The sequence below is a fragment of the Zootoca vivipara genome, chromosome 6, assembly GCF_965207765.1.
Source record: "Zootoca vivipara chromosome 6, rZooViv2.hap1.1, whole genome shotgun sequence".
Lineage (NCBI taxonomy): Eukaryota > Metazoa > Chordata > Lepidosauria > Squamata > Lacertidae > Zootoca > Zootoca vivipara.
The window spans coordinates 23,444,799-23,461,297 of NC_142589.1; the positions used below are offsets into that span (position 1 = coordinate 23,444,799).

The 16,499-nt window shown below is 46.1% G+C and overlaps 1 protein-coding gene across 8 annotated transcripts in view; it reads right to left on the bottom strand.

The window, feature by feature from the left end:
* KCNAB2 (potassium voltage-gated channel subfamily A regulatory beta subunit 2) overlaps positions 1-16,499 on the bottom strand; it is a 104,244-nt gene that overhangs the window by 61,625 nt on the left and 26,120 nt on the right. For 4 of the 8 annotated variants that reach the window (XM_060276123.2, XM_088671784.1, XM_060276122.2 and 1 more), the window contains exons 2-3: positions 7,730-7,850; positions 5,069-5,110 (exon numbers count right to left, since the gene is read on the bottom strand). In XM_060276123.2, coding sequence (XP_060132106.1) covers positions 5,069-5,110; positions 7,730-7,806 — 119 coding nt within the window. In that variant the 5' untranslated portion in view covers positions 7,807-7,850. The remainder of the gene's footprint in view (positions 1-5,068; positions 5,111-7,729; positions 7,851-16,499) is intronic. The other 4 variants (XM_088671788.1, XM_088671786.1, XM_060276124.2 and 1 more) reach the window with 1 other exon arrangement.

A 16,499-nucleotide genomic window follows, 5' to 3' on the forward strand; every position in this document is an offset into this window, starting at 1 on the left:
TCTCTTAATGCATTTTCCCCGATTAACAGGGACTGGACGGCCTCCCAGACTCGCTCTGGGGAAAAGCTAATTGGTCTGGATTTTGCCAACACATCAGCACCGACGCACATTGCCCCCCCTCCCCGACTTGCCAGAGGAGTCGCGCGGGCTGTTGCGTCGGGTGGTTGCTGGCGGCGAGGACTCCGGATGCCCAATTATCGCAAGGCCCCCCCTAATGCTGCCGCCTCACTTAAAGCAACAACCATGGGTAACTCTGTTAAAAGGTGGGAGATGATGCAAACAGACCCTTGCTCTGCCTGAGAGCTTGGAGCGCTGTCTGGTGGCCCTGGGCGGGATGCACAAAGGATCTCACCTGATGCAAAAAATTGTTTCCAGGTTCCAGAAGGACACAGCCAGCAAGGACATGTTCCCTGCATGCAGTTCTTAAGTTTATAAAATGATGCATGACGTGGAGGAAGTGAGTAGGGGAAAGGTTTTCTCTGTCTCTCATCACACCAGAACTTGTGGACATCCAATGAAGCTGGATGTTGGAAGATGCAGGACAGATCAAAGAAATCCCTTCTTCACAGAGAGCAGAACTAAACTGTGGAACTCCCTCCCACAGGAGGCTGTGACGTCCACCCACTTGGATGGCTTTAAATGAGGATTCGACCAATTCATGGGTGAGAGGGCTACTGGTGGCTACTAGCCATGATAGCTCTGACCTGCCTCTACTGTCAGAGGTTGCAATGCTTCTGAATACCAGTTACTGGCAGAGCACAAGATGGAAGGGTTGCTGAGGTCCTGCTTGTGGGCTTCCTGCTTGGGGCATCTGGTTGGCCACTGTGAGAACAGGATGCTGGACCAGATGGGCTATGCAGTTGCCTTGGTACAACAGGCTCTTTAGATGGTCTTAGGCGGAAGGCCCCAAGTTCGAATCCTGGAAAGGATCAGCGGGCGGACAACAACACTGGACTAGGCAGAGCCACAGCCTGATGCAGGATGCTTTCGATGTCCACCCCTCTCTACGACTCTCAGCTTACCCAAAGCCTCCTCCTCTCTTAACGCTGTGTATACACATTACCACTTACTCCTGCTCTGCCACGCTTCTGCTGCTGGCGTTTGAAGCTGAGTATATATGACTCTAGCTCCAACCCAGAAGCATCCTGTGGCTCCTTGATGAATGCTCCTGCTGGATGCGCTATCCCACAAGCCAGTTTTCCCCTATCCAAAAACAGAAGCTGCACTTATGCTGAGGTGTGTACAGTTTCAGGAGGCCATTGCACATGCTCAGTCGATAGCTTCGGCGACGTAAGAAATTTGGTGCAGGGAAACAAAGCAGGTGAGGGTCATCAGGTTGCTCCCTCTACAGTCTGTACAGCAATGTAGGATGCAACTTGAAATGCAGCAAGGGAGGATGGCGCTCGAATGCAGGCTTCCCCAAACTGCGGCCCTCCAGATGTTTTGGCCTACAACTCCCATGATCCCTAGCTAACAGGGACCAGTGGTCGGGGAAGATGGGAATTGTAGTCCAAAACATCTGGAGGGCCGAAGTTTGGGGGTGCCTGCTCTAATGTTTATGTAGCTCCAAAGTAACCTACGTCTCCTTGTTCCTCCAGCACCCTCCTAGAACACCAACATGGCAACTATAATTCTTCCTTCAAACATCCACTGTTTCCACCCAACCCAGGGATAGGGAACCGGGTTGTTGCACTACAACTCCCAGCACTCCTGACCCTCAGTCGTGCTGGCAGGGTCCCCATTCTCTGGTTAAAGCCCTTAATCCTTGACAGGATCAAGGGGTTCACCCCCAACCTGAAGCAAAGCCCAATGATGTGCAAAATGCATTTGCTAACATTCCTTCCCCTGTGTTTCTGTGCTGCTGTCATCTGAGACTGTAATTGCCATGGGGCAGGGACCCTCTGCTTTTTGTGCTTATTTTACTCTATTAAAAACAATGCACATGGATGATGTATATTAGCGATCCCAAAACCTATTGAGGCCACAGCCCACTTTGTTCCATAGGTAAAGGTAAAGGACCCCTGGACGGTTAAGTCCAGTCAAAGGGGACTATGGGGTGCAGCGCTCATCTCACTTTTCAGGCCGAGGGAGCCGGCGTTTGTCCACAGACAGCTTTCCAGGGCACATGGCCAGCATGACTAAATTGCTTCTGGTGCAACGGAACACCGTGACGGAAACCAGAGCGCACGGAAACGCCATTTACCTTCCCGCCACAGCAGTACCTATTTATCAACTCGCACTGACATGCTTTTGAATTGCTAGGTTGGCAGGAGCTGGGACAGAGCAACGGGAGCTCACTCTGTTGTGGGGATTCAAACCACCAACCTTCTGATTGGCAAGGCCAACAGGCTCAATGGTCACCCGTGTCCCAGCACCCTCTACCCTATTCTATAAAAAAAGCATTATTCAAAATAGTGGTTTGCACAACCCACTAAGGAAGATAACAACACAGTAAAATTCAAAGCAGTGACAACTCATTGCACATCTCTTCAAAATCCAGTTGGAACTACAGTATTTAGTTTAATTAATTCACCGGAACCGGTGAACTTGATCCAGCGATACCAGCTTTTCAAAGTCTGATAGACATTTACATCCTAGAGCACCCTTGGTTCTCGTTGCGAGAAGCCAAGTTGCAGGGAACCAGGCAGAGGGCCTTCTCGGTGTTGGCGCCCGCCCTGTGGAACGCCCTCCCATCAGATGTCAAAGAGAAATACAGCTCCCAGATTTTTAGAAGACATCTGAAGGCAGCCCTGTTTAGGGAGGCTTTTAATGTTTAATAGATTATTTTATTTCATTTTTCTGTTGGAAGCCGCCCAGCATGACTGGGGAAACCCAGCCAGATGGGCGGGGTATGAATAATAAATACTTATTATATTATTATTATGGTTGCCCCTTTCCCTCTTAGTGCTCCCCAGGTAATCCCACCACCCCCTGGGGGCATTGCAGCCCACTTTTGCATATAATAATCACGTTGCATTTGCTCACAGTCAACTGTGAAGCTCTGCCTTCCCATCTCCTTCCTGTTGCTGCTGATATTTAAACTGCAGTCTCTTTGGTGCAGGGACCTTTGCACTCCTGTTTGGGGTTGTTCTGTAAAGTCTCAGGCACAAGGACACTATATTAAATAAGATTATTTTAAAATACGAAACAAGGAAGCAAAAGTGTAAGTGCCAGGAAACAGCAGGAAAGAAAGTTTTTCTAAGAAACCGGACAGGTAGAAACCTGATCATTTGACTCAGCAGCATGCAATATCGCTTGGCATTCATCTAAATTAACACCAAGTTGAAGACACTCAAGGGTCAATGTAGAGGCGGCATTCAATATCTTGTTCCGTTCAACATGCTCAGTTTCCCCCAATGCAAATATGTAGTAGCTCCAGGAGGGGAGGGTTGATCAGGCTTAAATTCCCTTGCCCACCAGTTCCGATCCTGTCGTCCAAAGGCCCCATGTGGTAGCTATTTCCATTTTAAAAAATATTTTTTAAATGGGCAATAAATGTAAAAGAGCATTTCACATCATGCAGCATGGCCTTTGAGCCAACTGAAACAAACCAATCAATCAATAATCAGTTTAAAGCATACTTTATGGATTTAAAACACACCTAAAGTGCTGGACGAGAGTCACCCTATCCTACAGCAGCAGAGCAGACAAAGTCCTTTACATGTGCAGATTCAATTTCCCCTTGAAATTTGCAGCACACTCTGTCTTCACTCAGGTAAGCTAAACCATGGCATTGCAGTGGACAAGCAAACTGTCAGGCTCCCAGAGAAGAGATTGCAGCCGCCTTTCTCCCCGCAGAATGCTTTTGCTCCTGTGCTACACTGAGTTAAGTTGTGGTTTGGCTTAGCACATTGTCCAAATCTGGGCTCATGGTTTTAGCTCTCTCAGGCAAACCTGAGCTGCAAACCGTAGGGCAAACTTTGCTTACTAGCTTGTGGTTTGTGTGGAGGAAGCAAAACTATGAGCCAGGGTTCAGGAGGGGTGTGTGGTTGTCTGGAATTTGTTTGCAAACTGGCACCTAACGTTTTCTTCATTTGGGTGAAAAGGGTGATGCTGGCCACCCTACTTCAAGGACCTGGACACATTCTAAGCAGACAATACACTATTTACATCTCTAAATAGCCACCACCTTTGAAAGCAGGTTTTCCTTAAGAATGGCTGCCAACTTGATTGGTTGATAGGGTTGCCAGACTCAATAGAGGACAGGACTTCTGTGCCTTTAATTGCCCTGCTCTCCTTTGAGTCTGGAAACCTTTCTGCTTGGAAATTAAACAAAGGCTCTGCTGGTTTCTCTTTAAGGTTTCCAGACTCAAAAGAGAGCAGGGCAATTAAAGGCACAGAAGTCCTGTCCTCTATTGAGTCTGGCAACCCTACTGGTCGAGCATTTTCCTGGGGAAACTAAGACCCCAACCACCCCCACCCCCACTCTTTGGCACTGGTACGAATTTATTTATTTACTTATTACTTCATTTATTTATTAAATTTGTATACTGCCCTATACCCCGCAGGTCTCAGGGCAGCTCACAAGATAAAATCACAAGATAAAACATAAAATACATAATAAAAATATAGACAGAACAAGAACAACCCGATAATCAGTTCCACATTGAAATGAAGAGGCCATCAGGAATACAAATCAGAGAGGGAGCCAGTTTCCCTCTGAAGGATGAGCAGACACAGCGTCAAAAGAGGCCCTCCAAAATGATTACTCCATTCTTGGAGCCATACAAGCAGGTATTTTGGGAATATTTTGGTACACCCCTCAAAATACTGTAAAAAATAAGTTTGCAACATCATTTCCCTGGGAGGTTCCCTGTGCATTTCACAACTGGGTGGTAGCAGGCATTCAAAGAGGGCCATTATTTCCCTCCTCCTCCAAAAAGAAAATGGAGATGGGGTGATGAAAGATACACCTGTTGCCTTTCTGCCTCCGACACAGCAGGTGGAAGAGTGACTCTGGGCGGTGGAGGAGGGAGAGATGCGAAGTTAACCACAATGAACCAACCGCTACCTGTCCACAGACACTTGGACTCAGGGGCATTGAGAAAAGAAACGCTGGTGCCATTACCTGTAAAATTGGAGCTGTCTTTTGGGACTCCCGTAGCGAGCACTTCCGAAAGCAGAAGGGAGAGAAAGAAGAAAAGATCCACAAGTCACAGTAAAAAGAAACCAACGCATGTGCACAAACACAAAGTAGACCTCTCTGGGATCCCAGTCAAAGATTCATTGCTTACAGTATTTACTTATTCTCTCTGTTAGGGTCCTGCTGGTTAACATTTTTGTTACAACAGCGCCACCAAGTGGAAGAGGTTTGCACTTCCCTGTAAATTTGACTTTGCAAATCTTTTAAGTTTGCAGAGATCGTCATTCCAGCGCCTGTTTGTTGCTCACCTGCACAGGGCTCTGGACCTAACCGCACTGAGGACAGGGAGGAGGGGCCTGTGTAGGAAGGGGAGTTGGCACAAGCTGCGCAGCAAACCAAAGAGAAGGGTTTTCATACCCACCTCCCAGGTTTTTGATGTGGGAGCACTAGGAACTCTTGTCCAAACAAACAGCCAGCAAAAAGTGAGAAGTGGGCAAACCTTGGTGCAGGAAAAATTCAGCACAGGTGTAAATCTTATCAGCACATCTGCTTGCATTCACCCCTAGTCGGCTTTGCTTCTCACTTTAGGACAGTGATGGCCAAACCTGGCCCTCTAGCCTCCCTAACCACTGGTTCTGTTAGCTAGGGATGATGGGAATTATAGTCCAAAAGCAGCTTGAGGGCCATGTTTAGCCATCACTGCTTTAGGAAGAAGTTTCTGCTGGCAAGAACTGCTCTGCAGTGGAACAGATGACCACAGAAGGCAGGGACTCTCCTCTGTCGGAGGTTTTTAAGCAGAGGTTGGATGGCCATCTGTCAGGGGTTGACTAGATGGGGGTCCCTTCCCACTCAATTCTACAATCCTTCCTCTCTCTTCTGTTCTCTGTCATCAAACTTCAGATGGTAAGATCTTTGGAGCATAGAGAGGATGCACACAAAGGAGCTTTAAGGAGGCTCCACCCTTTAAGTATTCTGGTATGTTGCATTCCCCCCAACACACAAACTTGGTCCTCTTATGTGGAGTGGAATTGAACAAAAGAGGGGTGGGGGGCAGGGAATAGATCCCAAAGTCCACAAAAGATTGCACGATGCAGGGGAATCCCTTTAGTACCACCTTTCACTTCTACCAGAAGTATTCAGAAACCCCGTCAGCATTTCAGACAGTACACAGCACTTTCAGCTTCCTGAAGATGCTAGAAGCTTGACCTCTGTCAACAATGACCACTCCCTCCACCAGCAATCTCAGGTGGTGAGTGCAGAAAGAAGTGGAGTCAAAAACAGGGCAAATGAGAAACAAGAGCTTCCATAGGGGAACCCTGCTTCCCCGTTTGGTTTCCAGGGAAGCCCCAAGCCACAGCTTTGGTGCCACCACAGAAAAAGACATGCCTCTGTGTCCAGCATCAGCCTAACGCCTCCCTCCCACCTTGGTCTCTTGTTACCCATCCTAGGGTGATGGGGACATCCAGCCAGGTGATGTGGGAAAAGGCCCCCCTGTTTATCTCTATGGTAACCTCTTTGGACACGTAAATGGAAGTACTTAACCGGCCAGCCAAGGCTATTACCTGAACAAAGGCACCGATCTGAGTGGGTCACCAGCTTCCTCTTGTAGATTCTAACGGCACAGTAACAGGATCACAGCTTTGGAAGGGATCCATAGGTATCATCCACACTGCCCCCACCTCCAAACTTTTAACAATACATTTCCAAGTCTGGTTCCAAGTTTGCAAATCATGGTTTGCAAGGTCTCAACATTCCCACTGACCTAGGACCCTATGTTACTCAAAAGTTTGCATGCCATCCAAGATGATTCGGTTCAACGTGCACATTTACTGGAGCAATTTTGTTCGAAATGAAGGATCTTGTGGAACAATAGCCTTCCATTCTTGTCAACGTTTGGCAGTGGCATTATCAAATGCTTCACCATGACTAAAGAGAAAGCTGGTGTGCTGCCCTTAATTCACATCCAGGGGCAAATGACTGTCAGAATTAGAGCTGGGTTGCTAACTTTGATGGGGAGAAGTTCACAAATCAATGGAATGACATTAAGAACCAGTGGAGATTTTCCTACATATATGGTGTCCTTGTTCTGGGATGACAACATTTTGGATTAAAGTTCTTAATGTTATTTAAAAGAAGTAGAAGAAGAAAGCTCTAAGTATTGTATCTTAAGACCCAGAGGTAGTTTTGACCATCTTTCTGAACTTGCGGGGAAGCATATACTGACCACTCATAATGTGCCTAGTTTATGAGTTAAAAGAAGAAGCTAGTATTGACTTTTGCATTGGAGTACTTAGCACTGGGGTTACAATCTACAGCAGGGTTACATTCATTCCACACTAAATATAAAACGATGCACTTGAGGAATCCAAACTTTACTCATGGAGAGGTGGAAAGGGGCTCTTTTTCCCCCAAAGCGTCAGAGACCTTACTCAGCCTCCCCTGCGACTTCTGAAATTTCAGAAAACAGCAATCACACACTCTTCATATGGGCTAGAAACTTGCCCCCCCCCCAAAAAAAACCAAGGTGGAAACCATCAGAAAACTGATAGAATCTGCATTCAGTACTATGTCTTATCCTGCAAAATTGTGGCTTCCTCGTTGCCTTTATCTGGCCCGGGAAAGTAGGAAAACGTGTCTGAAGCTCACCTGTAGATCATGCCTGGGGAGCCCGTCTGCCTGTTCGAGAATCTAGCCGGAGAGTCCGTGGTGGATTCCGGATACATGGAGCCCAGCCTCCCAGTTCCAGTTCAAGTTTTTTCAACACCCACTAAAGGAAGCAGGGAAGAGAGAGGAAGAACAGAGTTAGGCAATGCATATACCAGCCCATCAGCTTACACAACAGAGGCCAAGAATTGCCATTATCTTCCCCTTGCTTCCAGGCTGTCCTCCTGTCCTCCTCACGAAGATGGGTGCCACACACAAAACAGGTCTCACTTTCACCATAAGATCCACTGCATAAAACTGTCTTGAACTGGCAGGGAAGAGGATCCCAACGAGGAGTGTAGCCGTGACTGGGACAAGCTGGGGATAGGGTTGCCAGACTCAATAGAGGACAGGACTTCTGTGCCTTTAATTGCCCTGCTCTCTTTTGAGTTTGGAAACCTTAAAGAGAAACCAGCAGAGCCTTTGCTTGGAAATTAAACAAAGGGTCTGCTGGTTTCTCTTTAAGGTTTCCAGACTCAAAAGAGAGCAGGGCAATTAAAGGCACAGAAGTCCTGTCCTCTATTGAGTCTGGCAAGCCTAGCTGGGGATGAAGGAGAGGTTGGTGTGTAGGAAGTATTCATGGGGTGATGGAGGATGGAGAGGGGATGGGGGTCAGTGCACAGGAACCAGAGCAGCAGGACCCATCACCTGAGCCAGAGGAGCTCCTTTCTCCCCAAACACGGCAGGCTCAGAGGCATAGGGAGCAGCAGGAGGGGTGCTCTAGAAGGCTGAGGCAGGCAAAGGCACCCAGCCCAGCTCCCTAGCTGGCCAGGTGGGGCTTGTTAGCTCTGGGAGGAGGGGTGTGATTCCTCAGCTGCAGTAGGCTCAGGACAGGTGAGGGTCACCTGCCTCGCCAAGCCCAGATGCTGCCATCAGCAGGCAAAGTACACAAGGGAAGCAGAGCTGAGCTGCTGTGTCTGTTCAATTTCCCACGTTGGTTGGGCCATGGCTTGGATGGTCCAGGAAGCTCTTCGGGGCTGTGCTTGTGCGGGACTAATCTCCACGCACCCTGGCCCTTGGGTCGGCTGCAGAGGCAGGAACCTGGTCTCACTGGACTTTAGAGCTGTTAGCCTTCCAGACTACATGCTAGCATCTGTCGTGGAACAGGGCACACCAGCGAGACTAGCTGCCAGGTATCCTGTGGTTCAGGACAAAAACAAACCAACTCCCTGTACATCATAAGCCAGTGCCTCAAGACAAGAGTAACACTACGCCTTTCTCCCAGAAGTGCTAGGTTTCTACATGCAAGGTGTTTTTTTTTTTTTTTAATGGAAGAATGACACAAAAGTCATTGCTTGCATACACTCTTCTGGCAGTCTGAAGCAAGATTTTCTTTCATAATTCTAAAGCCTCCATCTGCTTTAGATTGACTTGCAGAAAAGTGCAAAGGGGTAGGCAGGTTTGTTCAGCAGGAGATTTCGGCTGCTAATTACTTAACTTTATGGTTAATTTAGCCCAGTGGATGAAGTGGGGAAGTTGTGCCAGAACCTTCTGTGTAGATCATGAAGAGGACTAGCAACATTGAAAGGCTGTTTGTCACTTAAAAAAATAATAATTCTCAGTTCAGGAAACAGATATTCCACAAGATCCAGCTTCACTTAAAAGAAGACCTTGCTTGTTTTTGTTTTATTTTTTCATTCCTCATTGTGCTTACACCAATGCTGATTTAGCAATCAGCGGTCGACGCATCTCTTTCTGTGTTTGTTCTCTTTTTCGTTCAGATTTTGCAAGCCTCGTGTATTTTTAGCAACTTATGAAAAAGGCTCACACCTCATTCTGTAGAAATGTTTCCATTTAAAAAGAACCTCCAAAAACCCTCCACGTAACTCAATTCCCCGTTATTGCTAAAAACAGTGCAGCGATTGAGAATAAATGAACCAGGCAAGCAGCAGTATGAAAAGCATGAAAGGGGTGGGAGGTTGTGTGGGTGGGTGGAGGCATGTCAGGGAACAGAATTAAAGCAGAAAACCATTTAAGGATTGTAACAGATTTAAGGTACCAGGAACATCAAATCAGGAAATCTGATGGCTGAACTCCAGTGCTTCACCTACCATATCACCACCGTAAATGGCCACAAGAGGGAGCTGCTGGTCCCTTAACTGCTCTTGAGCGCCATCGAGGTGGCTGGATGGAGGAGGTATTGCAGCCTGTCTGACTTAAGCGGGCTTTCTTTTTAGCTGACACAAAGCCCAATAAGGATATTGTAGAGTTGGAAAAAAGGTTCAGTAAAGGGTAACCAAAATGATGGAGGGGATGGACTGAGGCATCTGTAAGGAAAAGTTGCAGCATTTAGGAGAGGCACGGGCAAACTCGGCCCTCCAGCTGTTTTGGGACTACAGCTCCCATCATCTGTAAGCTAGGGGTGATGGGAGTTGTAGTCCCAAAACATCTGGAGGACCGAGTTTGCCTATGCCTGATTTAGGGCTTTTTCGTTTAGAGAAAAGAAGAGTAAGAGGCGACATAAAGCATAGAGTTAAGCTATGGAACTCCCTCCTGCAGGAGGCAGTGATTGGCAACAACTTGGATGGTTTTAAAAGAGGATTGGGGAAATTTATTGAGGAGGATGGGGCTATCATTGGCTGCTGGACTTGATGAGCCATTGGCTTCAACCAGGAATGTTTGGAGGTTGAGTGCCAGCGTACCCTTGACCTTGCCACCCTCCAAAACTGGGCCTCCCTCCTGGCCTGTTGGAATTGTGTTCTCCGCTAAGACTCCGCTCATCACAAATTCTCCCCGCTCTCTCCTCCTGAGACAGCCAGGAGCCTCTGTCTCTAAAATAAGACATTGCTGAAACGAGGACAGAAAACAGAACCCTGAGCAACGGGGTTGGGTGACAGGCGGAGAGAGACTCCTGCCTCCTCCTGCTTCAAGGATCCTGGGTTGAGCCAAGGTGAGATCACAGGACAAAAGCAAAAGCAAAACAACACAAAAAATCTCACGTCTTCTTCACCGGCTCATGTAGCTCAGAGAAAACGAAAAACGGGTCTGCAAGCCAATCTTTAGTAGCAGCAACGCACAGCTTCGAATTTCTGCAAGCAAATTTATACACGGGATCTATGCCGACACTCACCCTCTCCAATTATTTTGAAATAATTAATGTACCTATATACTGCTGAATGCCTTTTTTTTGTATTGCCAGGGACATCATCCCTTCTGCTGTCCCAACTCTGTTTTTACATATTCTCCAACCTCCTGGGGATTTTCAGGTAAACGGTAATAACAGTATTATTTAAATAAATAAATGATGATGGTGGTGGTTTTTGGTTACCTGCCCCTGAGAAACCACTTTTGCTGTTTTGTCCCTAGGGGAGATGATGGGTTGCTAGAAGAATTTTTTTAAATATAATAATAATAATAATACTCCCAAACACTTAACATACATTATCTCTGCAAGCTTCACAACAGCCTCAAAAGGTAGGCGAGCATGATTCAATTCCTGTGTGGAAGTTGAACGGATAAGAGAATGATAATGATAATAATAATTTTTATTTATACCCCGCCCTTCCCAGTCAAGACCGGGCTCAGGGCGGCTAACAACAAATAATATCAACACAAGTATAAAAGAAACAATTCAGTTAAAACGTAGATTAATACAATTTTAAAATACAATTTTAAAATTACAAATCTACGAATAAGATAAAACCATTATGAAATAAAACTTTAGGGGAGGGTAACCATGGGGTCAGACTGCGTCAGTCCGAAGGCCAAACGGAACAGCTCTGTCTTGCAGGCCCCACGAAAAGATGACAAATCCCGCAGGGCCCTAGTCTCCTGGGACAGAGCGTTCCACCAGGTCGGGGCCAGTACTGAGAAGGCCCTGGCCCTGGTCGAGGCCAGTCTAACCACCTTGTGACTTGGGATCTCCAATATGTTATTATTTGTGGACCTTAATGTCCTCTGTGGGTCATACTGGGAGAGGCGGTCCTGTAGGCTTCTCTAAACCCACCCAGTGAGTCGGCGGTAGAGCTGAGATTCCTGGCTCACATTTCCCCGTAACACACCAGAAGGTTTATTTATTTGGATCGGGCGTGATGTTTTATTGCATTACATTTTACTTTTCAAACATACAGTTAGGGGAAGAGGATGGGGGCAGAAATGGAAAGGAAGGAGCTCCCCAACAAGCCTGAATAAGCAGTCTATAAAACGAAAGGAGAAATTGTGGAGCTAAGTTTGCAGCAGCCATAATACAGAGGCAGGAGAATTAGCTAACCACCCATTTTTTTCCCTGCAGTTGTGAAAGGGAAGTGCTTTCTTCTGGGATTGAGACAGACATGAGAGGTTCCAGAAAGCAAAGCAGGAGAAAAGGATGTGGCAGCACAGTGGCAGATAATGCTGTTATGCAGATCTATGGTGTGACCACACTTGGTTGAAATTGGAGGAAGGGCAGTTTTTCCTCCCACTCTCACAACATTGCAACTCATGGACATCCAACGAAGCGGAGTGTTGGAAGGTTTAGGACAGATAAAAGAAAGGACTTCATCACACAGCACAGAGTTAAACTGCGGAACTCACTGCCACAGGAGGCTGGGATGACCACCTACTTAGACAGCTGTAAAAGAGGGCCAGGCATATTCATGGAGGAGAGGGCTATTATCCATGGCTGCTAACCACAATGGCTATGCTCTGCCTCCATGGTCAGAAGCAGCAGTGCTTACAAATACCAGTTGCTAGAAACCTCAGGAGGAGAGTATGCTCTTGAGCTCAAATCCCGCTTGCCGGTTTCCCACAGGCATCTGGTTGGAATGGCCACTGTGAGAAGACGATGCTGGACTAGATGGGTCCCCTTTGGCCTGTTCCAGCAGGCTCGTCTTATGCTTTGCATGCAGAAGGTCCCAAGTTCAATCCTCTGCATCTCCAAGAATGGCTGACAAAGGCACTTTTCTTTTCTTTTTTTTAAATATACTTTTAATAATTTTCCAATTAAAACCAATTATATCACATTCATTATTTCAAATTATACACATATATATCAATCAAACCGAATGTTATGCCAAATCATCTAGAAATTTTTTTTTTTTTGGGTTCCCATGCTTCAAGAAATTGGGGATTCCTCGCAACCGTCCACTGCCGTCTTTTTTCTAAAGTTCAAATCGTCTCTCCGAGTTCATAATAATCCAGATCTTTCCCTTACAGTCACATAGATGTTTTCCTCTTTCAACCGATTATTTCCCAGCTGCTGAGATAAATGTCAAACAAAGTTTCACAAATGTTCTTTCTCCTGTGTGAGTTAATCAGTCCAGCCTCCCCATAAATCTTCTTGGTCTGGAGCGTCCCTATTGCGTCGACTCTCAACACGAAGCAGCGCCATCTTTAAAAAACTCAAATCACTTTCGTTTTCTCTCATAGATTAACGATCTTTATAAAATTTACAGCTTTTCCAGGCAGAAGAACCAGACCTCACACCATGCATAGACTCTTGGTAAATTAATGGATCTCCTTGCCCTATAGCTGAACTTAGCTTCAGGTCGCTGCTCCAATTCAAAGTGCGTCACAACTCATAAATCCTCCGAACGCGTCCAGGCACTCCTCCCATCCAACTAGAGGGGGGCTTTTCTCGTCAGCAACTCCTCATCTTCAAAAAATATACTCAATAACAACAGTTTATAAAGTTCAACTCACACAGTCTTTTGCTTCTCTTTCACTCCAAACAAGCCAGGACATCACGTCTGGGAAGGTACGAAGTAACTCATATGAAAAAAAATAAAAAAGAAAGACTCGCTTCCCTTATCGCTCTGTCCCCATCAATCCTTCTTCCAGATGAAATACAGCCTTTAACTCCTCACCCTCAGCAGCATAGATTTCTCGGCAGTAAACAGCGCTTCTGCCCCTCCTTCTGAAGTATGTCCATAGATTTAAGCCTAATTATCTTCTTTAATCATGGAAATCCCCGCCATGCAGATTAGCGTCCGGGAGTCCTGGCCCTCGTAAGTGCTTCAGCCCAAGCTCCCCCCACTCCATAAACAGTCGGAGTGGGTCTGGGGGCATCGCGGGCCAGCGGCCCCTCTCCGTAACCCCCGGAGAGGGTAGGGGGTTGCCATTTACTCCCCTAGCAACCGCCAAATTCCTTACGAAGGTCAGAGGGATGGAAAACAGGTCCGCCATTCCTGCAGGCGGAAACCGGAACCGACAAAGGCACTTCTCTGAAACCTTGCCCGTTAGTGTATACAGTACTGATTTAGAACCCAGGTGAACTTAAAGAAGGACCATAGCTCAGTGGTAGAGCAGGTGCTTTGCACGCAGAAGGCCCCGGGTTCAATCCCTGGCATCTCCAGGAAGGGTTGGGATTTCCCTCTGCCATAAATCCTGAAAAGCCACTGCCCGCTTTAAGAGGGCGACTGTGCTCCTAAAGCTTCTGAAAGCATGCCCCCCCCCCCCCAAGGAGGCTACCATCCATGCCCTTAGCTACTAACATGCCCCTTTAAGTTCAACTGGAGACGCAAATGGTATCAGACCAACAGCACCTACATATCATGTTACAACATGGGTCAAAGACACACCGTTACGAAAATCAACCACCAAGCAGGAATTGAATTGACAGAAGATTTTTCGGGTATAACAACCCACTGTCAATCAACAACACAAAATAAATAAATCCTTCCAGTAGCCCCTTAGAGACCAACTAACTTTGTCATAGGTAAAATAGAAAAATTCTTTCAGTAGCACCTTAAAGACCAACTAAGATTTTATTTTGGTATGAGCTTTCGTGTGCATGCACACTTCATCAGATACAGTGTATTCTGAAGAAGTATTCTGTGTATTCTGAAGAAGTGTGCATGCACACGAAAGCTCATACCAAAATAAAAACTTAGTTGGGCTTTAAGGTGCTACTGAAAGAATTTTTTTATTTTGCTTCGACTCAGACCAACACGGCTACCTACCTGTAACTTTGTCATAGGTATGAGCTTTCAACAACACATAAACACCCCCCAAAAAAACATTATAATTAACCAGGCAGCAGGTGAAAAGGAAAGGAACGATGATGAGAGTGACTTATTGGAAACTGGACTCTGAAATGGAAATGAATTTCAAGTAACTGGGATGTTTTAGGACATTATAAGCGCGCGCACACACACACACACACACACACACACACACACACACAAACACAAAATAAACACTTTGGTGTATAACTGAATGGACTTGGGGATAACTTCATGGGTGCCTTTTTTAATAAAGAAGTTTTTGAATATGCCAAGGGTAAACCAGTCTAAGCGCAAGTCAACAGAGCATGAGGTGTGTGCATCATGACCTAATGTTTGGTTTGACCCACCTGAGGGGCGCTGGGCAATTTAAATAGATTGGGTTTTTAGGCTGTAACAGGGAGGTGTGATGGTTTTTTTTCCTTCTGGGAAGCGAAAGCAGCTTCTGAGCAGCAATACGAACAGCAGACTACATTGCATTGTAAGTGATTCTGTAGTAAGTGATTCTGTTGTAAACTGGAACGTGTGCAGAGGAAGGTGACCAGAATGATGAAGGGTTTGGAAGCTAAGCCTTGTGAGGAATGGTTGAAGAAGCTGGGAATGTTCAGCCTGGAGAAAAGAAGACTGAGAGGTGATATGATGGCCACCTTCAAATATCGGAAAGGCTGTCATAGGGGAGGCTGTTTTCCGCTGCTCTGGAGGGTACGTCCTGAACTGGTGGATTCAAATTTCAAAAAAAAGGAGATTACGACTAATATAAGGAGGCACTTTCTGATGGGAAGAGTGGTTTGACAGGGGAACTGACTCCCTCAGAAGGTGATGGACCCTCCTTCACTGGAGGCTGTTAAACAGAGGTTGGATGGGCATCTGTCAGGGATTCTTTAGCTGTGATTCCTGCATTGCAGAGGGTTGGGCTAGATGACCTTTGGAGGTTCCTGCCTACACAGCAATTATACGGTTCTATTATTCTACTCTATCTCAGAAGAATCCTTGAACCTGTAATATGGGTGTGTGAGGACTACAATGCGGGATTATTATTATACTTTGTCTCAGGGCCCGAAATTAATTGGCTGGTTTTGGGTTTCATATACTTGGGGTGGAGCCCCCTGGCAGCAAAACCGCCTGGCTCTGCTGGTGGCTTACAAGAGGCACATGAGTATGCAATAGATGACTGAGCAGCAGCTTCCAAATTCTGCACTTTCAGAGGCTCCTTCACACATTGAAACTCCAACTCAGCAGATGAGTCATTCTGGTTTCATTCTAAATATTGTTTTTTTATAACTTTGTAAGATTTCTTTTTCTTTTACAGACTTCCTTTTTTATTGTGCGTTCATGATGGTATCCTGGTTTCGAAACCATTTGCACCTGTTAAAAGTTTCAGGGCAAAAACGCTGCTCCGTTTCCAATCTTTGCATGCCATATACCACCCTGCCAAAATAATCCTGTAATTTTTTTTATTTTTTTTTACAACATGAATGTTCTGGTTTGTTTATTGTCCTGAATTTAGTTGTGCAGGACGAGAGGTGCCCTTCGAGATGGCAATAATGCGCTTACAGCATCACAGAGCAACTATTAAAGAAGAATGACTTATGGTTGGTCCAGTATAAATCTACTGCTAGTATTGCATTCATGAATGGTGGCAGAATATACTCCCTCCGAAAAACAACAACCACCCACATCTGGAGGAGCCACACTTCATGGTTTTAAGTTTTGTTTGTATCAATTTATTAGTAAACCGCACAGGGGACCTTTTAAGAATGCAAGGGGAGTCTGCTGGATCAGGCCAGCGTCCC